This window comes from Chiloscyllium plagiosum, unplaced genomic scaffold (genome assembly GCF_037043375.1).
Source record: "Chiloscyllium plagiosum isolate Xiang-an unplaced genomic scaffold, Cpla_swu_hap1 HiC_scaffold_4, whole genome shotgun sequence".
Classification (NCBI taxonomy): Eukaryota; Metazoa; Chordata; class Chondrichthyes; order Orectolobiformes; family Hemiscylliidae; genus Chiloscyllium; species Chiloscyllium plagiosum.
Genome location: NW_028270142.1, coordinates 84,217,646 through 84,242,077, shown reverse-complemented (window position 1 = coordinate 84,242,077; position 24,432 = coordinate 84,217,646). Strand labels below are relative to the sequence as shown.

General features: G+C 39.8%; 1 protein-coding gene across 6 annotated transcripts in view; it reads left to right on the top strand.

Moving 5' to 3' along the window:
• spidr (scaffold protein involved in DNA repair) overlaps nt 1–24,432 on the top strand; it is a 284,198-nt gene that overhangs the window by 172,813 nt on the left and 86,953 nt on the right. For all 6 annotated transcript variants that reach the window (XR_015756994.1, XM_043688286.2, XM_043688285.2 and 3 more), the window contains 2 exons: nt 5,650–5,842; nt 13,143–13,423. Coding sequence is in view for 5 of the 6 variants with exons in the window: in XM_043688286.2 (XP_043544221.2) it covers nt 5,650–5,842; nt 13,143–13,423 (474 nt within the window). In the remaining variant the exon portion in view is untranslated. The remainder of the gene's footprint in view (nt 1–5,649; nt 5,843–13,142; nt 13,424–24,432) is intronic.

The following is a 24,432-nucleotide window of genomic DNA, read 5'->3' as shown; positions in this document are numbered from 1 at the left end:
AAGGCCTTTTAGTTTAGCGGGACTTCAAATCACTGATAGTCAAGAAAAAAATTGATGATACCAATCTTCACTTTGGCACGAAGAATTGGGGAGCTAAATATTATATAAATGGAAGAAGACTGCAGAAACTTACAGAACAGAGGGATTTAGAAGTCCTTGTTCATGAATCACGAAAGGCTAGCAAGCAACTTCAGCAGTTAATAAGTAAGGCAAATGAAGCATTGGCCTTTATTTAAAAGGGATCGGGTATAAATGTAGGGAAATTTTGCTATAACTATGCAAGGCACTAGTCAGACCACAGCTGGAATACTCTGGGCAGTTTTCGACCCCTTATGTAAGGAAAGATATACTGGCATTGGAGGCAGTTTAGAGAAGCTTTACTTGGCTAACGCCAGGTATGTAGGGACTGTCTTTTGAAAAGAGGTTTAGTAGACAGGGCCTATACTCATTGGAATAAAAAATAATGAGAGGTGACGTTATCGAAACATATAAGATTTTTGGGAGTAATAATACGAGAATCAGGAGCTACAAATGCGGGAAATCTGACTTGGTTCTGAGGCTTGACAGGGTTGATGTGGCAAGGTTCTTTATTCTTATGGGAGTGACTAGGATCAGAGTGCACTATCTCAAAATAGGGGTCACAAATTTAAGACTGAGATGAGGAGGAATTTCTTCCAAATAAATTCTTTAATGCAGAGCACTGTTAAGGCTGGGTCATTAGATATATTCAAGAGTGGGATAGACAGATCTTTAATCAAGAAGCAAATCAAAGGGCACATGGATAAGGCAGGGAAGTGGAGCTGAGGATGAATGGTGAAGCAGACTCGATGGGCTGAATGGCATAATTCTACTCCTGTGTCAGATGGTCTTCTTTCAAATCATCATGGTGACGTGCTGAATTGTAATGACAATGCTCATAAAGCAAGTAATCATAATTTATAAAAATGTAAAAATCAGTGAAGTAAAATAAAAGTATTGTACAACTATGGTCCTTTCAACTTAAGAATAATTATAATACTTTGTGAAATGCAGGCCTCTTGAATATACTGGTTAACATGTGCGACCTACTGCACTCTATATTTTGTATTGCAGTCCACTGATCATATGTTGTCTTCATGATTCTTTTAAATTTTCATTAATGTATTAAGAGTTTTATAAAGGAGAGTATTGAGCTGTCTCATATTATATTTGTTCTATAAATTATTTATGGAATGCTGTTCTAATTTGATTGCAGATTTATTTTGTGACAAGTAATTATGAAAATTGGAGGAGGGGATTCAAATTTCTTTGTGAAATTGGAACAGCCCAGAGGCAGCTCTGTGGCACAGGAGTGGTATCCCTACCTCTCAACCAGAAGTCCAGGGCTGAAGTTCCACCTGCTCCAGAAGTGTGTAAAACCTCTCTAAACAGGTTGATAGAAAAAGAATCTTAATTGGGTTGGGTGTGCACAATATGTATTATGTTATTAAAAGATTATTTAAACCAGACACAGGGATAAAAACAAAATAAAGCTGACCCAGAGAGGGGAGACAATGGCTTAATAGTAATGGTTTTGGGGCATGGCAGGTGATGGAATTTGAAGTCTGGGGTTAAAAGTCTAATAATGACCATGAAACCATTGTTGGAAAAAGAATATAGTTCACTAAATATCCTATAGGGAAGGAAACTGCCACTCCTTACTTGGTCTAGCCTGCATATGAATCTAGACCCAGAGCAATATGGCTGACAATTAACTGCCCTCTGGGCAATAAGGGATGGGCAAGAAAATGTAGGCTTCACTAGTGATATCCACATCTCATGAATGAATTAAAAAAAATAATGTTCTAAAGAAGGGTCACTGGGCTGAAAATGTTAATTTAAAAAAGAGGCAGACATAGGAATGAGTCTGTCCTGGGTTCTGACTAGCCAATGTATGCTAGGAGTAGTGTTCAACGAGAAATGATGTTCCTTTCTAGTTGGGCTTCCTGAGTTATTACAAGAGGAAAATTAAATTGGCAATTCAATGGAAATGGAAGGCATAAAAGCAGGAGGAAACATTTCAATGGCAGAGAAGCTGAGTTCAAAATCTCATGCAGAGGCCGTCTTGGTTTTGGATGGGAGGTCGAATTTCAGTCTCAACTTGATTACATTCGATGCCAAGACGTACACCTGTCATGTCCACAAGTGAAAAGTAGATTGATTTATTAAAAGATTACTTTCAGTATAAAGAAATTAACTTAAAGTAATGTGAATAAAAAAGTATCAGCATTCACTCATGACTCATATGTCTGAAAATAATTTGAGGTAGATGCTGTTAGCTGCACTGTATTTAAAGTTTTCTGCTTATTTTGCAGTGTTACAGAAAGAGGCAGCAAATCCACTTAATAACTGCTGATACTTGAGTTCCCACTGTTTGTGGGCGGCACGGTGGCACAGTGGTTAGCACTGTTGCCTCACAGCGCCAGAGATCCGGGTTCAATTCCCGCCTCAGGCGACTGACTGTGTGGAGTTTGCACGTTCTCCCCGTGCCTGCGTGGGTTTCCTCCGGGTGCTCCGGTTTCCTCCCACAGTCCAAAGATGTGCAGGTCAGGTGAATTGGCCATGCTAAATTGCCCGTAGTGTTAGGTAAGGGGTAAATGTAAGGATATGGGTGGGTTGCGCTTCGGCGGGTTGGTGTGGACTTGTTGGGCCGAAGGGCCTGTTTCCACACTGTAATGTAATCTAATCTAATCTAATCTAATGGAATTCTAAGAAAGACTTTGTTGAATTACAGCAGTTTCTATTTGAGTGGCAGTAGTTACAGTCATCATTGCTTTCATTCATCGAATTAGATGGGGGAGGTTTCTCTAAGGATGCCAATATATTAGTGTCTTCTAACAAAACTCATTGTGGATTGCATACCTTTCTATCCAGCAATGTCTTTACCCAAATTCAATCAGTCGTTGTTTACTCTGGGCAGAATTTCATCATTGTGTGCAAATAGATGCTCCTTCCAATCTGCTGTATAATTGACATAGCGATGTAAAGTCAGGTCCCTCATTTCAAGATATCCATCTGGAAAATTATTCTGAGCATATTGAGGAGCTGAAGTCTGCAGCTTGAGACTGCATGAGAGGTAGGGGAAATTTGTTTTCTGAGCACTCTTAGCAAGCATCTAATATTGAGCCAGGAAGATGTTCAGCTGTTAGGAAGTCATTAGAGAGAGGTTCTTTAGCTACGAAGAAAGAATCATAGGGCAGGCTGAAACAGATGGAAACATAGGCCAAAGGGGTAGTAAAATGTAGAAGTCAAATTGCCATTGGCTTACCAAGCCATAGAGCTGCTCTCTCAATAGAGAGATGACTGGTGGTAGTTTAACCTGAGGGTCACTCCAAAGGAGATTTCTCAAGTGAAAAGGAAGGAGAGGGGGCAGATGGATCAAGGCAGTCACTGACATTGAAGGGCCAGAAAACCTCGAGAGGAACAAGAGCAAGGCTACCCAATGAGAAGGTATTACTCGAAAGAAAGGATGTGCAGAAGGTGCACAAATTATTTTCAGATGTCAGAACATCAGTGACATAAAGGTTATATTTAAACAGAGTCAGCCATATTAATTTTATAAGATGCTTGGGGGGAAATTCTAACTGTGTGATAGACATCCTGTCCAAGTGGTATTGAGAATAATGGTTTCCTTGCATTTCTATGCTTAGCAATCCTTTCAATGACTAGAAGGAGAGCTGTGTCATCCAACAATCTTCAGCCTGTAATTCTAGCAGGATAGTAACTAATGCATTGTTTGGAAAAGTGGACAACTTCATACATTTAACATTGGCAACAACAGGCATGCAAGAGAGCTTTATGGTGTAGGACAATCACAGGATTTCCTAAAGTGCAAGAGACCATCAACTGCACTTGTGGCTACTAAGACACCTATGGACATCCTAAAGTAGTTTGTGAACTAGAAAGGGTTTAATTTCCGAAATGTGCCCATAAAACATTATCTCCACTTATGCCCTCTCAATCCTCTTCTCCTTATGAGAAGGATGGAAGGTTCTTTTTTGGAAATGGTGTGTACTAGAGCTAATGGCTGACTGATCAGCTGAAGAGAAAGTATGGATAAGTGCAACTCAACAATGAAGAGCAAAAGTGACCTGCAAAGTGTAACAATTGTCTGGAAATGGGCAATTGCACTCATTGCAGCATACACATGTCCATTCCATCCATAGTCCTTCAACCCTGCTGCCGACAGAGTTTCCCAAGAATATTCACTCACCATCCAGCTTGAATTCTGACCTTATTTTTTGCTCACTGATTTGGTCAGATCCTTCAAATTCACCATAACTCAATGTTATATTTTGTTTTATAATGTTGTTGTGAAATGGTTGGGATGTTTCGTTACAATGAGAATTTTTATAAGTATGTTGTTGAATTCTTGAATGGACAACAACTGTAGCCTATAATGTTCAATGATCTGAATCCTTTCTGCTTCCAAATTTAAGCAACCCTGAGGGATAGAAGAGAAATAGATTGAATGAAAGGGAAATGAAAGGTAATGAATGAGGCCATGAAATAGAGATCAGTAAATGGAGGACACTGCTCAAAATGCACAAGAGGACAGGATACACTCCCACCCCTTCCCAAACAGGCCCAAGTGCCTGGAAATATTCAATCATGAGATTACCAATCAGAGGAAAATCATCCTCTAAGTATAACTGAGAATTGGTGAGGAGCTGCCTCACAAGACACAGGCTGGTCAGCAATGGACTGCACCTCATATTGAGTCCATCAGCAGCAAAGCCGGAAGGAAGTAGCATGTGATTTCAGCAGCATTGCAAAGATGAGTGACGTTTGTGAGTAAGGCCAGAGAAGCAAGTGGATGAGGCTGAAGACAGTAGGGGAGTGGAACTGATGCCATGGATCTGAAAGTGTTAAGGCTGCAGAAATTCCAGAATATGGAGGAAAGTTATCCTGGATGTTGTTGTAACTGGCATTGTTTAGTAGTAAATCATGTTATGACATCTTGAAGCACCTCAAATTTGGTGAATTACTTCAGGTGCAGTGGGCATGTTAGAGACAAACCTACAACTGTTCAACTTTGACTGCACCAGTCTGTGGAGAGTGTGTTTAGGTTTCCGACTTTGTTTAAGTGTGTGCCAGTCTTTTTGCTTGTTATGTTAAAATACTGTTGTTTCGAGGAAATTAATACTTATTTGTGTGTTATGGTTTTTAAGTTAGACTTAAAAGCAGTGATTATTGAAGATATTTATGATTTCTTCTCATTCTGCTTCTTTGTGAGTTCAAATGGCTTAAAATGAACAGGTAATAATGTTACTACATGAGTGTATTATCTAATAAGGCATTGTTGTGACAATGAAAGAGGTGCCTATGAAATAGCCTCGCGAAATTTTTGACCCCTCAAAAAAATGATGCAAGTCAAAGAATGGGGGAGGGAAATGGATTAAAGTGGGTGCAGACTTTCAGGTGGTGGAGAAAGGAAAGCTAAACCTTGAAACTGAATGTTGTAGAATTATGTTGCGATTTTTGAGAAGATTTGTATTATATTAACATCGATTGAAGAGCAACAAAATATTTAGCTTTCACTAATGCAGTGAATAAAGTAATGAAGTAAATTTCAAAGTAATAAATTCCATTTGATTTGGAACTGTCATTTTTTTAAACTTGTTTTTGCAGGCAAAAACTTGATATCCAGGATGGAAACACTTGTGCTATTTTATGCACTTACTTCAGTCAGAAAATGATTACTGGAACAAAGTCTGATTATTGCTGTCCGGGAAAATCAGTGGTGTTCAGGAAAGCTCCAATGTCTTTAAGTGTGAAATTTAACCTTACTGATTCAAGAGAAAAATGTTATTCCGTTGATCAGGTGAGCTTCATATGTTTGTGCAATATTAGAGTTGAAAAATGTGGTGCTGGAAAAACACAGCAGGCCAGGCAGCATCCGAGGAGCAGGAGAATCAACGTTTCGGGCATAAGCTTACGCCCGAAACGTCGATTCTCTTGCTCCTCGGATGCTGCCTGGCCTGCTGTGTTTTTCCAGTACCACATGTTTCAACTCTGGTACTCCAGCATCTGCAGTCCTCACTTTCTCTGAGTTTGTGCAATATTGTTTAGTCAATTTTTTTCACGAGAGTTTTCGTTTTGAAGAGAGTTTGGACAACTGGGATTGTTTTCCTTCAAGCCGAGGGATTAAAGAGAAGTCATGTTGAGATGTGTAAAATTATGAGGGGTATAGATATAGCAGTCAGGAATAAAAATTTTCCCTTGATGGAGGGATCAATAACCAGGGTAAATAGATTTAAGATGAGGGTAGAAGGTTTAGAAGAGATGTGAGGAAAAACACTTTCACCGAGAAGGTAGCGAGAATCTGGAACTCACTGCCTGTAAAGGTGGTGGAGGCAGAAACTGTCATACTGTTTAAAAGGTATTTAGATGTATACTTGCGATGTTGATATACAAGGTTATGGACAAAGTACTGGAAAATGGGATGAGTGCAGTTTGATGGTTATTTTTGGCTGGTGCATACATGATGGGCTAAAGAGCCTTTTTCTGTGCTGTAGATCTCTTCTATTAGTTAGCCAGTACTATATCTATGCAACTGTACTAGAATGCATGGACTATTGGCTAACTAAAAGAAGACAGAGAATTGGGATAAGGGCAACACGTTCAAGGTGTAGCCAGTGGAGTGCTGCAGGGATCAGTGTTGAGACCACAATTATTTACAATAGATATTGATGACTTGGATGAGGAAAGTGAGTATAGTAGTACTAAATGAAACAAAAATAAGTGGGGAAGCAAATGATACAAAGTCTGCTGAGATATTTAGACATGTTAAATGGGTGGGCAAAGACTTGGTGAATGGAATATAATGTGGGAAAATGTGAGGTCGTGCACTTTGGCAAGAAGAATAGAGGAACTGAATACTATTTAATTGTAAGACAGCTGCAGAACAGAAAGATTTGGGTGTCCTTCTGCATAAATCACAAAAAGCTAACATCTAAGTTCAGCAGGTAATAGGGAAGACAAATAGAATATTGCCCTACATTGCAGCTGGAATAGACTTGAAAAATAGGGAGGACTTGTTAATTCTATGTAAGGCATTAATCAGACCACAGCTTGAACATTGAACAGTTTTAAACCCCTTGTCCATGGAAAGATATTTTGAAGGCAGTTCAGAGAATGTGTTCTAGGGTGATCCAAGGTTTGGAGGAGTGTCTTCTGAGGAGAGGTTGAGTAGCATGTGCTAGTAGTTGTTGAGCTTTGGAACAATGGCAGGCAACTTTATTGAAACTTATAAGATTCCTAAGGTCAATATCAAGGAGGCATCATTTTAAGATGAAAGGCAGGAAGTTTAGAGGGGATTTGAAGAAAAGTGTTTTTACTCAGAGGGTTTTGGCAATCTGGAATACACTGCTTTAGGAGGATAGTGGAGATGAGAAACCTCTCAACATTTAAAAAGTATTTGGATGAGCATTTGAAATGTCATTACATTTAAGACTATGGGCCGAGTGCAAGAAAGTGTGACTGGTATAGATTTAGAGAGTCTAAATCTCTAAACTGTATCACAAACAGACAGTAAATTGTATCATTCTTTGGGGACTTGACAGGGTAGATAGTCCTTGTGGAAGAGTCTAGGACCAGAGGGCATAATTTCAGAACAAATAGTCACTCATTTAAAACTGTCATTAGGAGGAACTTCTTTTCTCAGAGGGTACTGAATTTGTGGAAATCTTTACATGAGGTGGCTGTTGAGGTTGTATCATTAAGAATATTTAGGGCTAAAGTAGACAGACTTTTAATCGGGGAGACAATGGCCTAGTGGTATTATTAATAGACTGTTAATCCAGAGACCCAGGCAATGTTCTGGGGATTTGGGTTCAAATCCCACCTTGGCAGATGGTGGAATTTGAATTCAATAAAACTCTGCAGTGTAATGATGACCATGAAACCGTAATCGATTGTCAGGAAAAACTAATGTCCTTTAGGGAAGGAAGCTGCCATTCTTGTGTGGTCTGGCCTGCATGTGACTTCAAATCCACAGCAACATGGTTGACTCTCAAATGCCTTCTGGACAATTAGAGATGGACAATAAATGCTGGCTTAACCAGCGATGGCCACATCCTGTTAATGAATTAAAAACAAAACAATAAAGGAGTCAAAGTTATGGGGAAACTGTAAGGAGGTGGAGATGAGGATTATCAGATTCGCCATATTCTAATTGAATGGCGGAGCATGCTCAATAGGCTGATCAGCCTACTGCTGCTCCAATGTCTTATGGTCTTATCGCTGTATTCTTACTATCGGCATCTTGGAGTTGTTATTGACCAGAAATTGAAATGGACCAGCCACCTAAATGCTACGACTACAAAACGATATCAGAGTCTAGGAGTTCTGAGATGAGTACCTCACCATCTGATTCCCAAAGGCCTCTTAGCCATCTGTAAGGCACAAGTCAGATTGTGATAGAATGCTTTCCATTTCCTGGATGAGTGCAGCTTCAGCAACACTCGAGAAAGTTGACACCATCCAAGACAAAGCCACTTGCTTGATTGGTACCCAGCCTTCAACAGTCCAAGGATGTGCAGGTTAGGTGAATTGGCTATTCTAATTTGTCCAGTACTGTCCAGGTATGGGCAGGTTAGGTGAATTAGCCAGAATAATTATAGAGGTATGGGGATAGAGTAAGGTGATTGAATCTGGGTTGCATGCTTTTCAGAGAATCTGTGTGGACTTGATAGACTGAATGGCCTTTTCCCGTACTGTAGGGAATCTATAATTCACTTATTCCCTCTGCTGCCCAGTGCCCAGTGACAATTGTTTGTACCATCAACACAATGCACTTTAGAAATCACTTTTGATGGTAACCTTTCAAACTTGCAAACCCTACCTCCAAGAAGGATGTAGATCCATTGGAGCACCATCACTCAGATGTTCCTCTCCAAGCCATGCATCTTCCTGACTTTGAAATTGCCACTCCTTCATGGTCACTGTGTCAAATTTTCTACAAGCACTGTGGTTGTCTACCCACTATAGACATAGAGTGTAGGGGCATTCTTCGAAGGAATATCAGGAAGACAAAGAATGAATATGCGATAGCCTTGGCAGATAAGGTTAAGGATAATCCAAAGAGATTCTACAAGTACATTTAAGAGCAAAAGACAACTAGAGAGAGAGAGAGTAAGGCCCCTTAAAGGTCAACAACATCTTCTTTATGTTGAATCTCAGGAGACTGGAGTGATATTAAATGAATATTTTGTGTCAGTTTTTACTGTGGAGAAAGAAATGGAAGCGAGAGAGCATCAAGGAAATAAGTTTTGAAAACCGTTCACATTTTAGAAGAGGAAATGCTTCGTCTTAGAAAACATAAGGGTGGATAAATCTCCAGGACCTGATCAAGTGTATCCCAGGGCATTGTGGGAAGTTAGGGAGGAAATTGTGGGGCTTGTGGCAGAAATATTTGTATCGTCTACAGCCACAGGTGAGGTACCAAAGGTACCACAGGTTCAGGGTGGCTAATAACAGACAGAGGCAGGTAAATGAACACGATGATACTAATGGACTGAAGTTTGTTTATTTCAAAAGGAGCATTATAGGTAAGGCAGATGCGCTTAAAGCCTGGATCAGTATATAGGGCTATTATGTGGTGGCCATAATAAAGATGTGGTTGAGAGAGGGACAAGACTTGCTACTCAACTTTCCAGGGTTTCATTGTTTTAGACCAGATAAAGAGGAAGGTAAAAGAGATCGAGTAGTTGCATGACCAATCAGGGAGAATGTTACATTTGCACTCAGGGAGGACATACTGGAGGGCTCATCTACTTAGGCAACATGGGGAGAATCAAAAAAAAAATGAGTGCAATCACTGATAGGATTATACTGTATTCCCCCAACAGTAACCTAGACATTGAGGAACAAATATGTCGGCAGATTATGGAAAGATGCAATAAAAGCATGTTCATAGCGGGTGACTAACTTCCTTAATATTGACTAAGCAAGAGGCTTAGATGGGGCAGAATTTGGCAAGTGCATCCCAAGAGTGTTTCTTGAAACAGTATTTGGCTAGTCCAACAAAAGGAAGGGCCATACTGGACCTTTTACTGGCTAATGAGCCTGGCCCAGTGACTGATTTTTTTCAGTGGGAGTACATTTTGGAAACAATGGTCATAACTCCTTAATTTTTAAGATGGCTGTAAATAAGGATAAGCCAGGACCTTGTGACAAGGTACTAAATTGCGGGAGGGCAAATTACAATAGTATTAGGTAAGATCGACGGAGTGTTAAATTGGGAGGAGCTGTTATCAGGCAGTTCATATTTGACATGTGGGAATTGTTTGAAGACCTGCTGATGAGAGTTCAAGACCAACATCTTCCAGTAAGGACAAAGGACAAAGGGAGCTGGAAATGTGTTGCTGGAAAAGCGCAGCAGGTCAGGCAGCATCCAGGGAACAGGAGAATCGATGTTTCGGGCATAAGCCCTTCTTCAGGAAGGTAAGGGAAGGTAGCAAGGTAAGGGACGATTGGATAATGAGGGAGTTTGTGAATTTAGCCAAAAATAAAAAAAATGAATAGTTTAGAAAACTAAAATCAGATAGGGCCTGCGAGGAATATAAATAAAGCAGGAAAGAACTCAAGTAGGGAATTAGGAGAACAAGAAGGGGCCATGAAATGATCTTCGCAATAGGGTGATAGAGAATCCCAAGGCATTCTATTCATACATTTAAAAACAAGAGGATAACTAGGGAGAAGGTGGAACCACTCAAGGATAAAGGAGGGAACTTGTGCTTAGAGGCAGAGGATGTGGGCAAAATCCAAAATGAGTACTTTGTGTCAGTATTCAGCTAGAAGAAGGATGTGGAGGATAGTGAGATTTGTGTGGAGCATGCTAATATGCTAGGGAATTTTGAGATCAAGAAAGAAGTGGGGTTGGGTCTCTTGAAGTGCATTAAGATAGATAAGTGCCCACGTTGCAATGGTATCTACCTCAGATTATTAGAGAGAGGCAAGAGAGGATGTTGCTGGGGTCTTGACCAAGACCTTTATATCCACATTAGTCACGTTTACCAGGTTGCTGCCTGTATTAGAGGTTATGAACTATAAGGAGAGGCTAGAAAAACTCAGGTTGTTTTCTCTTGAGTGCAGAGGCTGAGGGGAGACTTGATAGAAGTCTTTCAAACGGTGAGATGCATAGATAGGGTTGATGGCCAGAGTTGAAGTGCCTTAAACTAGGGGGCATGCATTTATGGTAAGAGGAAAAAAGTCAAAATGAGATATGAGAGGCAAGTTTTTTTTACAGAGAGAGTGGTGGGAGTCTGAAACGTGCTACCAAAGGTGGTGGTTGAGGCAGATACAATTGGAGCATTTTAGAGACTTTTAGATAAACACGAGAATATGTGAGGCATGTGAACCAAGGACAGGCAGAGGGATTGTTTTATTTACGTCATGTTTGGCATAACATCATGGCCCGAAGGCCCCATTCCTGTGTTGTACAGTTCTGTGTTTTAACTTTATTTAAGAAAGACAGACTGCAAGGAGATGCCTGGGAACTGTAGACCTGACATCAGTGGTGGGTAAGTCGTTGGAGGTGATTCTGGAAGATAGGATTTATATGCATTTTGAGTGGCAAGGAATGATTCAGGATAGTCAACGTGTTTTGTGTGAGAGGAATCATGTCTCTAAAACTCGATTGAGTTGTTTGAGGGCGTAACCAAAAAGATTGGTAAGGGCAGAGCGGGTAGACATTATTTACTTGTACTTTAGTAAACCTGTTGAGGAGGTTCTGAAGTAGTAAAGTTAGATCCATGGGATTCTGGGTGAGTTTGCTCATTGGATTCAAAATTAACTTTATGGTAGGAGACAGTGGGTGGTAGTGGAGGGCTATGACTAGCAGTGTTCCACAGGGATCGTTACCGGGTGAACTTTAGTTTGTCATTTATATAAATAATTTGGATGAGAATATGGGAGGCTTGGTTAGTAAGTTTATGGATGACACCAAAATTGGTGGTGTAGTGGACAGTGAAGTAGTTTATCTAAGGTTACAAAGAGACCTTGATCAATTGGTTCTGTAGGCTGAGGAGTTTAATTTAGATATAATTTGGATAAATGCAAGGTATTGCATTTTGATAAAACAACCGAGGATACGACTGTGCAATTAATGGTCAGGCCCTTGGTAGTGTTGTAGAACTGAAGAAACTGAGGGGTACAGGTACATAATTCTTTGAAATTTGCATCGCAGGTGGGCAGGGTGGTTTAGAAGGCGTTTAGCACACTTGCCTTCACTGCTCAGACCTTTGAATATAGGAATTGGGTGTTGATGAGGCCTCTTCTAGAGTACTTTGTGTAGTTCTGGTCACACTGTTACAGGAAGGATATTATTAGACTGGAGTGGGTTCAGAAAAGATTTACCAGGATGTTGCTGGGAATGGAGGGTTTGAATTCTAAAAATAGGCAAAATGTGCTGGGAGTTTTTTTCACTGGACCATAGGAGGTTGAGGGGTGACCTTACGGAGGTTTATAAAATCATGAGGGACATAGATTTAGGTTATTAGCTAAGGTCTTTTCATTAAGGTGGGGGAGTTCAAAACAAGGGGGCATACTTTTAAGGTGAGAGGAGAAAGATTTAAAAAGGACATGAGGGACAATTTTTTTTACACAGAGTGGTTAGTGTGTGGAATGAACTGCCAGAGGAAGTGGTGAATGCAGGTCCAATTACTACATTTAAAACACACATGGATAAATATATGAATTGGAAAGGTTTGGAGTGATATGGGCCAAATACAGGCAGGTGGGACTAGTTTAGTTTGGGAATGTAGTCGGTGTGGACTAGTTGGAGCGAAGGGTCAGTTTCCATGCTGTACGACTCTACGACCTAAAATGAACTTTGGGAGCTCTTGGTCTGAGCAACAGTATCTGTTCTTGCATTATTGACATTCTTGCCATCTAAGTATGAAATCACAAATCAGGTTTACTGAATGTGAAGTGTTTAATCTCAGTCCTCATGATGCTGGAAACACGGTGTGCTTTCTGTGAGGCTCACTTAATTTTCATGATGTCCGTTGACAAGTTAGTGTAGGCCGGAGTGCTCCCTCATGGAGCCATGTTTACTTTTGACACAAAGCTTGACGACTATCCCTGAATGCTAAATGACTGTTCCTGTCTTCACAACACAGGATACAACAATCAGGAATGTCGGAAGTCTATTCCCGATTCCACAGGAGGAGGTAATGAAAGTGTTGGACTTTAAGCATCATTTGTCAACTGTCAATGTATGTGACTCACTTCTCGAAGTAATTGAAAGCCAGGGAGCAGCAGGATGGGCAAAACAAAACTTGAAAGTTGTTATTCAGAGAGTGTACTGTCTTCCTATTAAAGAGGTTCTTCACAATCAATTGGTCAGAAACAACCAACAAGATCATCCTCTACCTTCAAATGTAGGTCAACAAAATGCAAGGTAAGCCATGAATTGAATTATTGGAACCAAGCTTTTTCACTTTTTTTTAATTAATATACCAATAAAATGGGCTACAATTAATAAAGCTGAATGGAGCCAGGATTGAAGAGAGTTGAGAATAAGAAAGTAAAAGAATTGATGGATAGGTGATGTCACATTGGGTTTCTGAAGATTGAATAATGTGGGAGGAAGTGACAAATGAGGGAAGGAGGTTCACGCAGTCCTTAGGAAGAACAAATTAAGAATCAATGAGCATCTTGATTTCCATGTCCTGAGAATGCAGGGAACAGAATGCAGACATCAGATTCCTGGACTCAGCAATACATGCTGCCCCATAATAAACAAATAAACAGAGGGCAAATGTTTGGGAAAACTGACAGAATTGGAATTTCTTACTAATGTCTTACCATTCATAGAAATTCGCAACATAGAACGAAGTTATTTCGGCCCTCATGTCTTTGCCAGTAGATTGAAATAGTTAACTAATTGGACTTGTTTGGCTGCCTTTTTACCACATCCTCCTTATTTTTTCCAAATTTTTCCTTTCAAAATTTATTATGGCTTCTCTGTTTATGATCCAACAAGATTCCTAAGTAAAATAGATTCTCCTATTGTCCCCCTTTCCACTTTTAGTGCTTTTAAATTACGTGGTCAAATTATTGGTTCAATAGAATTTCACTATATCTTATATGTTTTGAATTCAATTTTCACTCAGTAATAACATTGCTTTTTTTTCTGCAAAATGTTCTCTGTTCACTAATTCCATGTTGTGGCTTTATATGGAAAGTTGGTTAACTAACTTCAACAGTTCTTGAACTTTGCCAGACTGCATTACCAAAAATTCATACTTTGCCCATTCCAGATTGTACAGAGGGCAGTTAGAGGCAGTCATTTGCTTCGACTAAGGATTAGGTGTCATTTTCTTCCTTAGTTTAAAACTTCATTTTCCCAAATATTGCAGATAATTCTTTGAAGCCAGTTCAATGGAGTATCATAACCTCAGTGGTCTTGGTGATTCTTGTGACCTTCCTTGTGTTTTTATGGACATAAAAACAACTTATGTATGTGTGGACAGCTAGTTACAGCACTAAGTCTCCTGCTGCACAGGAAATACTAAAAATTTCAGAAAACTAGAACCAGAAAAATTCCGTTTTAAATGGACTCCAATTTCCAAAAACAACAATGGTCCTTTAGGGTTTTCCACATGTGTTGGGCTGCTGTACTGTGCAAACGTGGTTTGATGGAGGCACAACATTCTGGAACAGCATTCTGCACGATCAGAACAAGAGAATGGTATGAAGGATGAGCATCCTTCATTGCAAAACTATCCCTATGAGGTGGCAGTGCAGGGCTGCTGAGAGACCAAGGATGCCTTGATTCTAGCACACTTTTTCTTTGAGGATGGCTGAATCCTTTCTCAATAGCTATGTTTTCCACTAAGAGACCAGAACACAGACACATTCACAGGATATGGGCATTTCTGGCGAGGCCAGCATTTATTGCCCATTCCTAATTGCCGAAAGGGCAGTTTAGAATCAACCAAATTGGTATGGATCTGGAGTCCTGTAGTCCTTACCAGGACCAGGTAAGAATGGCAGTTTTTAGATTAGGTTAGATTACTTACAGTGTGGAAACAGGCCCTTCGGCCCAACAAGTCCACACCGCCCCGCCGAAGCGCCACCCACCCATACCCTTACGTTTACCCCTTACCTAACACTACGGGCAATTTAGCATGGCCAATTCACCTGACCTGCACATCTTTGGACTGTGGGAGGAAACCGGAGCACCCGGAGGAAACCCACGCAGACACGGGGAGAACGTGCAAACTCCACACAGTTAGTCGCCTGAGGCGGGAATTGAACTCGGGTCTCTGGCGCTGTGAGGCAGCAGTGCTAACCACTGTGCCACCGTGCCGCCCGTTTTCCTGACAATCAGCATCATTAGATTCTTAATTCAGACTTCTTAAAAACTGAAGTCAACTTCCACCACCTACCATGGCAGAAATCGAACCCAGGTCCCCTGGACATCATCTGGGTCTCTTAATTAATAGTCCAGTGGTAAAACCACGAGGCTATCATCTCCCTGCAAGGCCCAAGAAGGAATTGATCAAGAAAACTATTAAAGCAAAAGTGAGGCAAAGAAGTGAAGGTTTGCAATAGTTTGGCCTGATGGGAATTAACATGAGCACAAACATGATTGATTAAATGACCTCCAACATGTACTAAAACTTCTACGATTCTGCCTTGCAGCAATTTTAATAAATTTTGCAAAGTCTGTCCATTATTAAATCACCTATCGTATGCAAACCCATTCACTTTATTTATGAGGGATTTGAAGCACGTGCAACATTTTGTCTCATTTATACACAGATTAATTTTATTCATTCAAGTATAATTACTATGTCTTGGTGTTTTGGGGGTAGTACTGTCTTCTGTTGCCTTATGAATCTTAGCCCTATTTGTTTTATTCAGTAGTCTGCCTTATCTAACGCAATCTTCAACTGCATTCTCACTGCCCAGATCAGCAAAGCCTTCCTCATTGCAATTTTCAAGTGCCTCCCAGTTTGTGTCTTTACACTGTGAAAGGCATAGTTATTAATCTTCTGCTACAATCATGCCCGTCTCTTGCAGACTGTCTCTCACTTTCAAAGCTACAACTTACCGTGTTAAAGTTAATGTTTCATTAGAAAAGAAAGCTACATTTTTTTAAAAGAATAAATAGATATACTTTCTTTCTAAAACATTTCAGGGAATTTTCAATATTTCTTCTATCAAAATCAGATTTGCTTTTTTCAGAAAAAAAAAGAATTTTGCATAAATATAACCAAGTGTGACCAAGAGTATGTTGCAATAAAAGTCTTCCACAGCAAAGCATAGATTTTTGTCATTGTCTACTTCTCAGGTACTCTATAATGTTATGCACATTTATAGATTATCTAGATGTAATATTGGATTGCAATTTTTAAAGTTAACATGGATTGTATAACCTCCTAAAACACTCTTCCACTTACATTTTAATTAGGGAAAGTACCCAAGTCTCTGTGGCAACAAAACCGGACGTTTTAAGTTAGATATGTTCTTCTATCTTGCTTTATTAGTGATTGCATAATCCAACATTGTTTTTCAGAAATACTTTACAAATAGGATCCGAATGAGGTTTGTACTCTCTGGTCTTAGTGGATGACCTAAATAATTTGTACTTATAGTTTTCCTCTGTGGTTATAATAATTTCTCTCAAAAGAAAATAACGTCATCAAGTGCAGTGAAATTAGTTTCACTTTCGTCTGGAAATGCGTAAAAGTGTTGACCTTTATGTCAAAGTGATCAATTGACCCTTGTACAATGACCTATTTTTCTATCTTTTAAATCCTGCCACCCAAATATCATTTTAGAATAATTTGCTGAGGAATGTAAAACCTTTGCTGATCTGCCAAGGCGTGATCATTTTCTCTTGCTCTATTGAATACTGTATTGTTTTAAAAGTCAGAACTGATTATTAAATAATCAATATAATATAGATTAAGGACTGGCATTTATATCTCATCCTTCTCTCCCAAATTAAGTTTATATATATATATAAAGGAAAATACATCTGTAATTTTGGAATCGTGTGAATATGTTTACAAATCTGCAGTGTTGTTGGTGAGGGATCATCCCTGAGTTTAATAAAGCTATAAATATTTTGATAAAGATAACCATTATTATACCATAGAAATGACAATTTTTTTTAGCTGAAGTGTAGGTGTGCATCCATCTAAGATAATGGAGTAAAGAGTGGTGGAAATTGTATGCTGCAGAGTTGTGTAAAATCACACATTTTAATGAAACTTGTGAGATTTTGCTTGCTATGATGGTGGAGTACTTACTGTCTATATTCATAACCCTGAATGTAATTTTGAGATTTTAATTAAAATCTTTTGAGATATTAATTTGTGTCACAATCAGAAAAAAAGTTTATCATTTTTTATAAAACATGCAAAACCTTCCCTGACACCTTAATTGATTAATGCACTGCCAAACTGAAGTATGAAAATAAGGAATAATTCCCTTTGTCAAAGTCGGCTGATTTCAGCCAGCTTGATGGTGAGAATGAAACCACTGTCTTCGGTGGCCTGGACCTAGGAGGAGAACAACTCAGCATGGAACAGTGATTGTGCTGGAAATTGCATATATCGGTATATGAAGTAACAACAGGATTGGGTTTGATTGATTGCCTCCTGCAGTTAAATGATCTTCAGTTAGCTCTCACTTCGTGAACTGCAATATCCATTGAATTATACCCCTTAGGGCTCTTTTGGTGCAGTGATTGTGTCACTATTCTAAACCAGGCAGCCAGAGTTCAAGTCTCACCTGCTGCAGAAGTGTGTAAAAACCAATGAGCCAGATGATCTCCAGTTCAACTTCCTGGAAATGTGTCAAAGCATGCCTAAACAGATTGATTAAAATAAGTCGAAATCATCTCCTTCAGAACAGAAGAATACTAAAGGGAAACTGTAGGGCATAAATTTACTGTTAAGGAAAAATACATGCTGTCACTTGTGTGAATTGAAATGTACGTTTAATCACTGACCACCATAAAAAATGGATCAGATATGAAATTAGAAAATAGCGTGCAAAGAGTCATGTGCCCCCTGATAAAATTATAGTACTACAACTCTTTGGTTTGCTTTGTAACTGTTTGAATAGTATGATATCTGCAACTTCTAATATAGCTTTTCATTAACTGGCATTTACAAATGGATATCCTACTTCAGAAAGAATCACTTGGTTTATTTCTAACTGTTCCGAGCTAAAAGAAGTGCATAGTAGCATGTTGCCCAAAACAGAAACATCTTGGGCATTCAGAAGATTCTCCAGCTACCCTTTACCCACTTATATGTTTTATAATAGCTGATTCTTCTCCATTGCAACCTTTTCATTCATCTTGTATGGTTTGTACAATGCTGCAGAGTGGTACATATTTTCCTTTTGATTTTGTTAGCAGGCAGGTTAATTGGGCAATAAAAAGAACTTTATAGACTTGTCTTTTAGAAGATATAGTGCATCAGATTTGTTTTTCCTGTGGGCAGCTTTGGTGTTTCCGGCTTTGTTCTGAGGAAATCATGTGGTCTGGCAGGGATATAATACGTGCTGTTTATTTGCTCACACATGATGTGACTTGATGCATGTCTCGGCAGATTCAGTACATAAACATATTCCACAAGTTTGCAACAGACTTGTTGAAAGTCTGTTAGTACATTCGCAGAATAGATTTGTGAAGCTGTTGATGTGACATAAGCACCATGACTGTGCTTAACCTTGAAGTAAAAACCAGAGGAGGCTGTGTGGTGTTTGTCCCTTGTGCAGCTTTTTATAGAATTGATCCAGCTGTAGCTGGTTATACTTTGCAAATTCAGTTAAAGCAGGCTTGTACATGGATTGTGATTTAGTTTTGCTGCAAATAACTTTGTGTGTGAATAGCAAAATGAGAAAAGGGTTTAAGCTACTGCTAATCTTTATGTTAAAGTAGACATCTAGGACTAGGTTCCTTAGACTTGTTTCGGAGTTCTTTTAACAGTTAAGCAATACTGCTCATGATTTTTTCATTTATGTACTGCCAGTGTGTTATAACAGTCCTTCACAAAGTCAGCAATGGTAAACTATTCCTCCCTCATCTATCTTGACCATTTTCTAGCCTTCAACATGGTTGCACACAGTATCACCTCCCTATCCTTAGACCACCTGATATAGGAATCACCTCCAATAGCTTCTTATCCAACTCATGCAGTCTTAGCTGAAGTGTCACCCAAGTTTGACAACTCTTCTCCTCCCGAACCCCCCCAACCCCCCAAACACCCCAAACAAAGAAAACCTGTTTTTGATTTGTGTATTGTCTCTCAGCTATTCCTAAACACATCAGTTTCTACTGATGGTGACAATACTCAGCTCTACTTCATGACTACTTCTTTGACCCCTCCACTGTCTCTAAGTTGTGTGTGCTTTAATTTTACAGGCAAAATGCTCTTGTTGTCTTTTAAAGAAAATCTTTATTTAGAAATTCACTTATCAACATCATCCACTCATAAATATTACACATATAGCAAGAAGGAAAGCATGAATGATGTTAAAATTAAATATAAATGAGAACACAGTTTAAACTCTTACAACATTGACTTAAATTGCCTTACAATTTTAATTGGATGTTGCATTTCAAATTAGCATGAATCTGTAACTGTTCCAGATTGACTAAATTTAATTCAGCTGCAATTATTGGAAATGGTTTTACTTACTCTTAGTAGACAACTGAAACTGATCATATTCCTTTGGATAAAGGAAATTAGCTGGTTACTCATGTATTTTAGAAATGCACTAGTGGTGGATTTAAAATCGCTATTAATGATGAATGGAGATTTACTTATTGCAGAAACAATCACTTGCACAGATGCATGCACTCAAGCACTCATTTCGCCATATATTCCAGTAGTAAGTGTACAGATAGAGCTTCTTCAATTACATAATGAATACGTACAGCACTTTGTGGGATGTTGTGCCTCCCATATGAGGACATTCGCAAGTTTGATCTGTAGTTTACACATCATTAGGTGATCTCTACTGGCTACTTTCAGGTATTGTGTTGCGAGTTCAGGTAAAGGAAAAATTAACCAGAGTGTCTCTGCAAACTGCTATTCAATGGTCATTTGCTTCTATGATGTTCTGTAGGCTTGTATCTGCCCATTGTTTCTTTTTTCAGAGGGGAGAAAAAAATAAATGGGCATTTGATGGAGCTACGAAATAGAGAGACAGTTGTGTAACAATATCCCAACATATGAATTAGTATCTTTATAGGAGAGTCATTGAGATGTACAGCACGGAAACAGACTCTTCGGTCCAATCCGTTCATGCCGACCAGATATCCCAACCCAATCTAGACCCACCTGCCAGCACCCATCCCATATCCCTCCAAACCCTTCCTATTCATATAGCCATCCAAATGCCTTTTAAATGTTGCAATTGTATCAGCCACCAGCACTTGCTCTGGCAGCTCATTCCATACACATACCACTTTCTGCATGAAAAAGTTGCCCCTTAGGTCTCTTTTATATCTTTCCCCTCTCACTCTAAACCTATGCCCTCTAGTTCTGGATTCCTATCCTATCCGTGCCCCTCATGATTTTGTAAACCTCCATAAGGTCACTCCTCAGCTTCCGACACTCCAGGGAAAACAGCCCCAGCCTGTTCAGTCTCTCCCGATAGCTCAAGTCCTCCAACCCTGGCAACATCCTTGTAAATCTTTTCTGAACCTTTTAAGTTTCACAACATCTTTCCGATAGGAAGGAGACCTGATTTGCAAGCAGTATTCCAACGGTGGCCTAACCAATGACCTCCCAACTCCTGTACCCAGTACTCTGATCGATAAAGGAAAGCATACCAAACGCCTTCTTCACAATTCTATCTACCTGCGACTCCACTTTCAAGGAGCAATCAACCTGCACTCCAAGGTCTCTTTGTTCAGCAGCACTCCCTAAGACCTTACCATTAAGTGTATAAGTCCTGCTAAAATTTGCTTTCCCAAAATGCAGCACCTCACATTTATCTGAATTAAACTCCATCTGCCACTTCTCAGCCCATTGGCCCATCTGATCAAGATCTGAGGTAACCTTCTTTGCTGTCCACTACACCTTCAACTTTGGTGTAATCTGCAAACCTACTAACTACCTCTTATGCTCACATCCAAATCATTTATATAAATGACGAAAAGTGGTGGACCCAGCACCGATCCTTGTGTCACTCCACTGGTCACAGGCCTCCAGTCTGAAAAACAGCCCTCCACCACTACCCTCTGTCTTCTACCTTTGAGCCAGTTCTGTATTCATATGGCTAATTCTCTCTGTATTCCATGAGATCTAACCTTGCTAACCAGTCTCCCATGGGGAACCTTGTCGAACGCCTTACTAAAGTCCATATAAATCACATCTACTGCTCTGCCCTCATCAATCATTTTTGTTACTTCTTCAAAATACTCAGTCAAATTTGTGAGATATGATTTCCCATGCACAAAGCCATGTTAACTATCCCTAATCAGGCCTTGCCTTTCCAAATACATGTACATCCTGTCCTTCATGATTTCTTCCAACAACTTGCCCACCACTGACGTCAGGCGCACTAGTCTATAGTTTCCTGGCTTGTCCTTACCACATTTCTGAAACAGTGGCAGCACGTTAGCCAACCTCCAGTCTTCCGGCACCTCACCTGTGACTATCAATGACACAAGTATCCCAGCAATCACTTCTCTAGCTTCCCAAAGAGTTCTAGGGTACACCTGATTAGGTCCTGCAGATTTATTATCCTTTGTGTTTCAAGACATCCAGCACTTCCTCCTCATAATATGGACATTTTTCAAGGTGTCACCATCTATTTCCCTACAGTCTATATCTTCCATGACCTTTTCCGCAGTAAATACTCGTTTATTATCTCCTCCCTCTCCTGTGGCTCCACACAAGGTCACTTTGTTGATATTTGAGGGACCCTATTTTCTCCCTAGTTACCCTTTTGTCCTTAATATATTTGTAAAAACTCTATGGATTCTCCGTAACACTATTTGCCAAAGTTATTTCATGTCGCCTTTTTGCCCTCTTGGTTTCCCTCTTAAGTATACTCCTACTGCCTTTATTCTCTTCTAAGGATTCACTTGATCTATCCTGTCCATACCTGATATATGCTTCCTTCTTTTTCTTAACCAAACCTTCAATTCCTTTAGTCATCCAGCATTCCCTATACCTACCAGCCTTTCCTTTCACCCTAACAGGAATATACTTTCTCTGGACTCTCATTATAACATTTCTGAAGGCTTTCCATTTTCTAATCGTCCCTTTACCTGCGAACATTTGCCCCCAATCAGCTTTTGAAAGGTCTTGCCTATTACCGTCAAAATTGGCCTTTTTCCAATTTAGAACTTCAACTTTTAGATCTGGTCTATCCTTTTCCATCATTATTTTAAAACTAATAGAATTATGGTCGCTGGCCCAAAGTGCTCCCCCACTGACACCTCATTCACCTGCCCTGCCTTATTTCCCATGAGTAAGTCAAGTTTTGCACCTTCCCTAGTAGGTACATCCACATACTGTATCAGAAAACTTTCTTGTACACACTTAACAAATTCTTCTCCATCCAAACTCTTAACACTATGGCAGTCCCAGCCTATGTTTGGAAAGTTAAAATCCCCTACCATAACCACCCTATTATTCTTAGAGATAACTGAGATCTCCTTACAAATTTGTTTCTCAATTTCCATCTGACTTTCAGGGGGTCTATAATACAATCCCAATAAGGTGATCATCCCTTGCCTACTTCTCAGTTCCACCCAAATAACTACTGTGGATGCATTTCCAGAAATATCCTCCCTCAGCACAGCTGTAATGCTATCCCTTTTCAAAAACACCACTCCCCCTCCTCTTTTGCCTCCCTTTCTATCCTTCCTGTAGCATTTGTATCCTGGAACATTAATCTGCCAGTCCTGCCCATCCCTGAGCCATGTTTCTGTAATTGCTATGATATCCCAGTCCCATGTTCCTAACCATGCCCTGAGTTCATCTGCCTTCCCCGTTAGGCCCCTTGCATTGAAATAAATGCAGTTTAATTTATCAGTCCTACCTTGTTCTCTGCTTTGTCCCTGCCTGCCCTGACTGTTTGACTCGCTTCTGTTCTCACCTGTACCAGTCTGAGATTGATCTCTTTCCTCACTATCTTCCTGAGTCTTCCCCCCACCCTTCCTAGTTTAAATCCTCCCGAGCAGCTGTAGCAAATCTCCCTGCCAGTATATTCATCCTCTTCCAATTTAAGTGCAATCCATTCTTCTTGTACAGGTCACTTTTACCCCAAAAGAGATTCCAGTGATCCAAAAATGTGAATCCTTCTCCCATACACCAGCTCCTCAGCCATGCATTCATTTGCTCTATTCTCCTATCCTATCCTCACTAGTTCGTAGCACCAGTAGTAATCCAGATATTACTACTCTTAAGGACCTCTTTTTTAAATTTCTGCCTAATTCTCTGTCATCTCCTTTCAGAATCTCAACCTTTTCTCTTCCTATGTCATTGGTTCCAATGTGTACAATGTCCTCCTGTTGGCCCTTCTCCCTCTTAAGATCATTCTGCACCCTCTCTGAGACATCCTTGATTCTGGCACCAGGGACGCAACGCGGCATTCTGATTTTTCGCTGCTGGCCACAAAAACGACTGTCTGTACCTCAGACTAGAGAATCCCCTAACAGAATCGATCTCTTGGAACCTGATGTATCCCTTATTGCATTAGAGCCTGTCTCAATGCCAGAAACTTGGCTGCTCATGCTCCGTTTCACTGAGAATCCATCCCCCGCCCCTACATTTTCCAAAACAGCAAACTTGTTTGAAATGGGGATAGCTACAGATGACTACTTCACTAACTGCCTACCTCTCTTACCTTTCCTGGAATTAATCCATCTATGTGACTGTATCTGTGACTTTTTCCCCTTCCTATAACTGCCATCCATCAAACCCCTTGCTCTTGTAAATTCCTCATTGCCTCTTACTGTCTCTCCAACCGATCCATTCGATTTGATGGGATTTGCAACCAACGGCATTTATTGCAGATATAATCCTCAGTCACTCATAAACTCTCCCTAAACTCCCACAGCCGACAAGAAAAGCATATCACTCTACTAAGGGCCATTTCTGCTCCTTCACAATCTACAAACCCAGAAAATAGCAATGGAAAGAAACGTGCAAAATCATTCAAAACATATTCTGATGAAAGGAATGAAAATGTTAATATAAATGTAGTGGGACAATTGTATTCAGCATAGGTCTAAGGTGACCATTTTGAAGTTCGTGCAGCTCATTTTTGGCATATTACATAGAGGAACTTTAAAATGCCTACATGTTTTATGAACAGAACTTTTTCCATATTTTTGTAAATAGATTTTGTAATAGATTCGTTTGAGATACATTTCAAGCTCATGCCCGCTGTTTGATATATTTTACTTTTCTTTGCTAA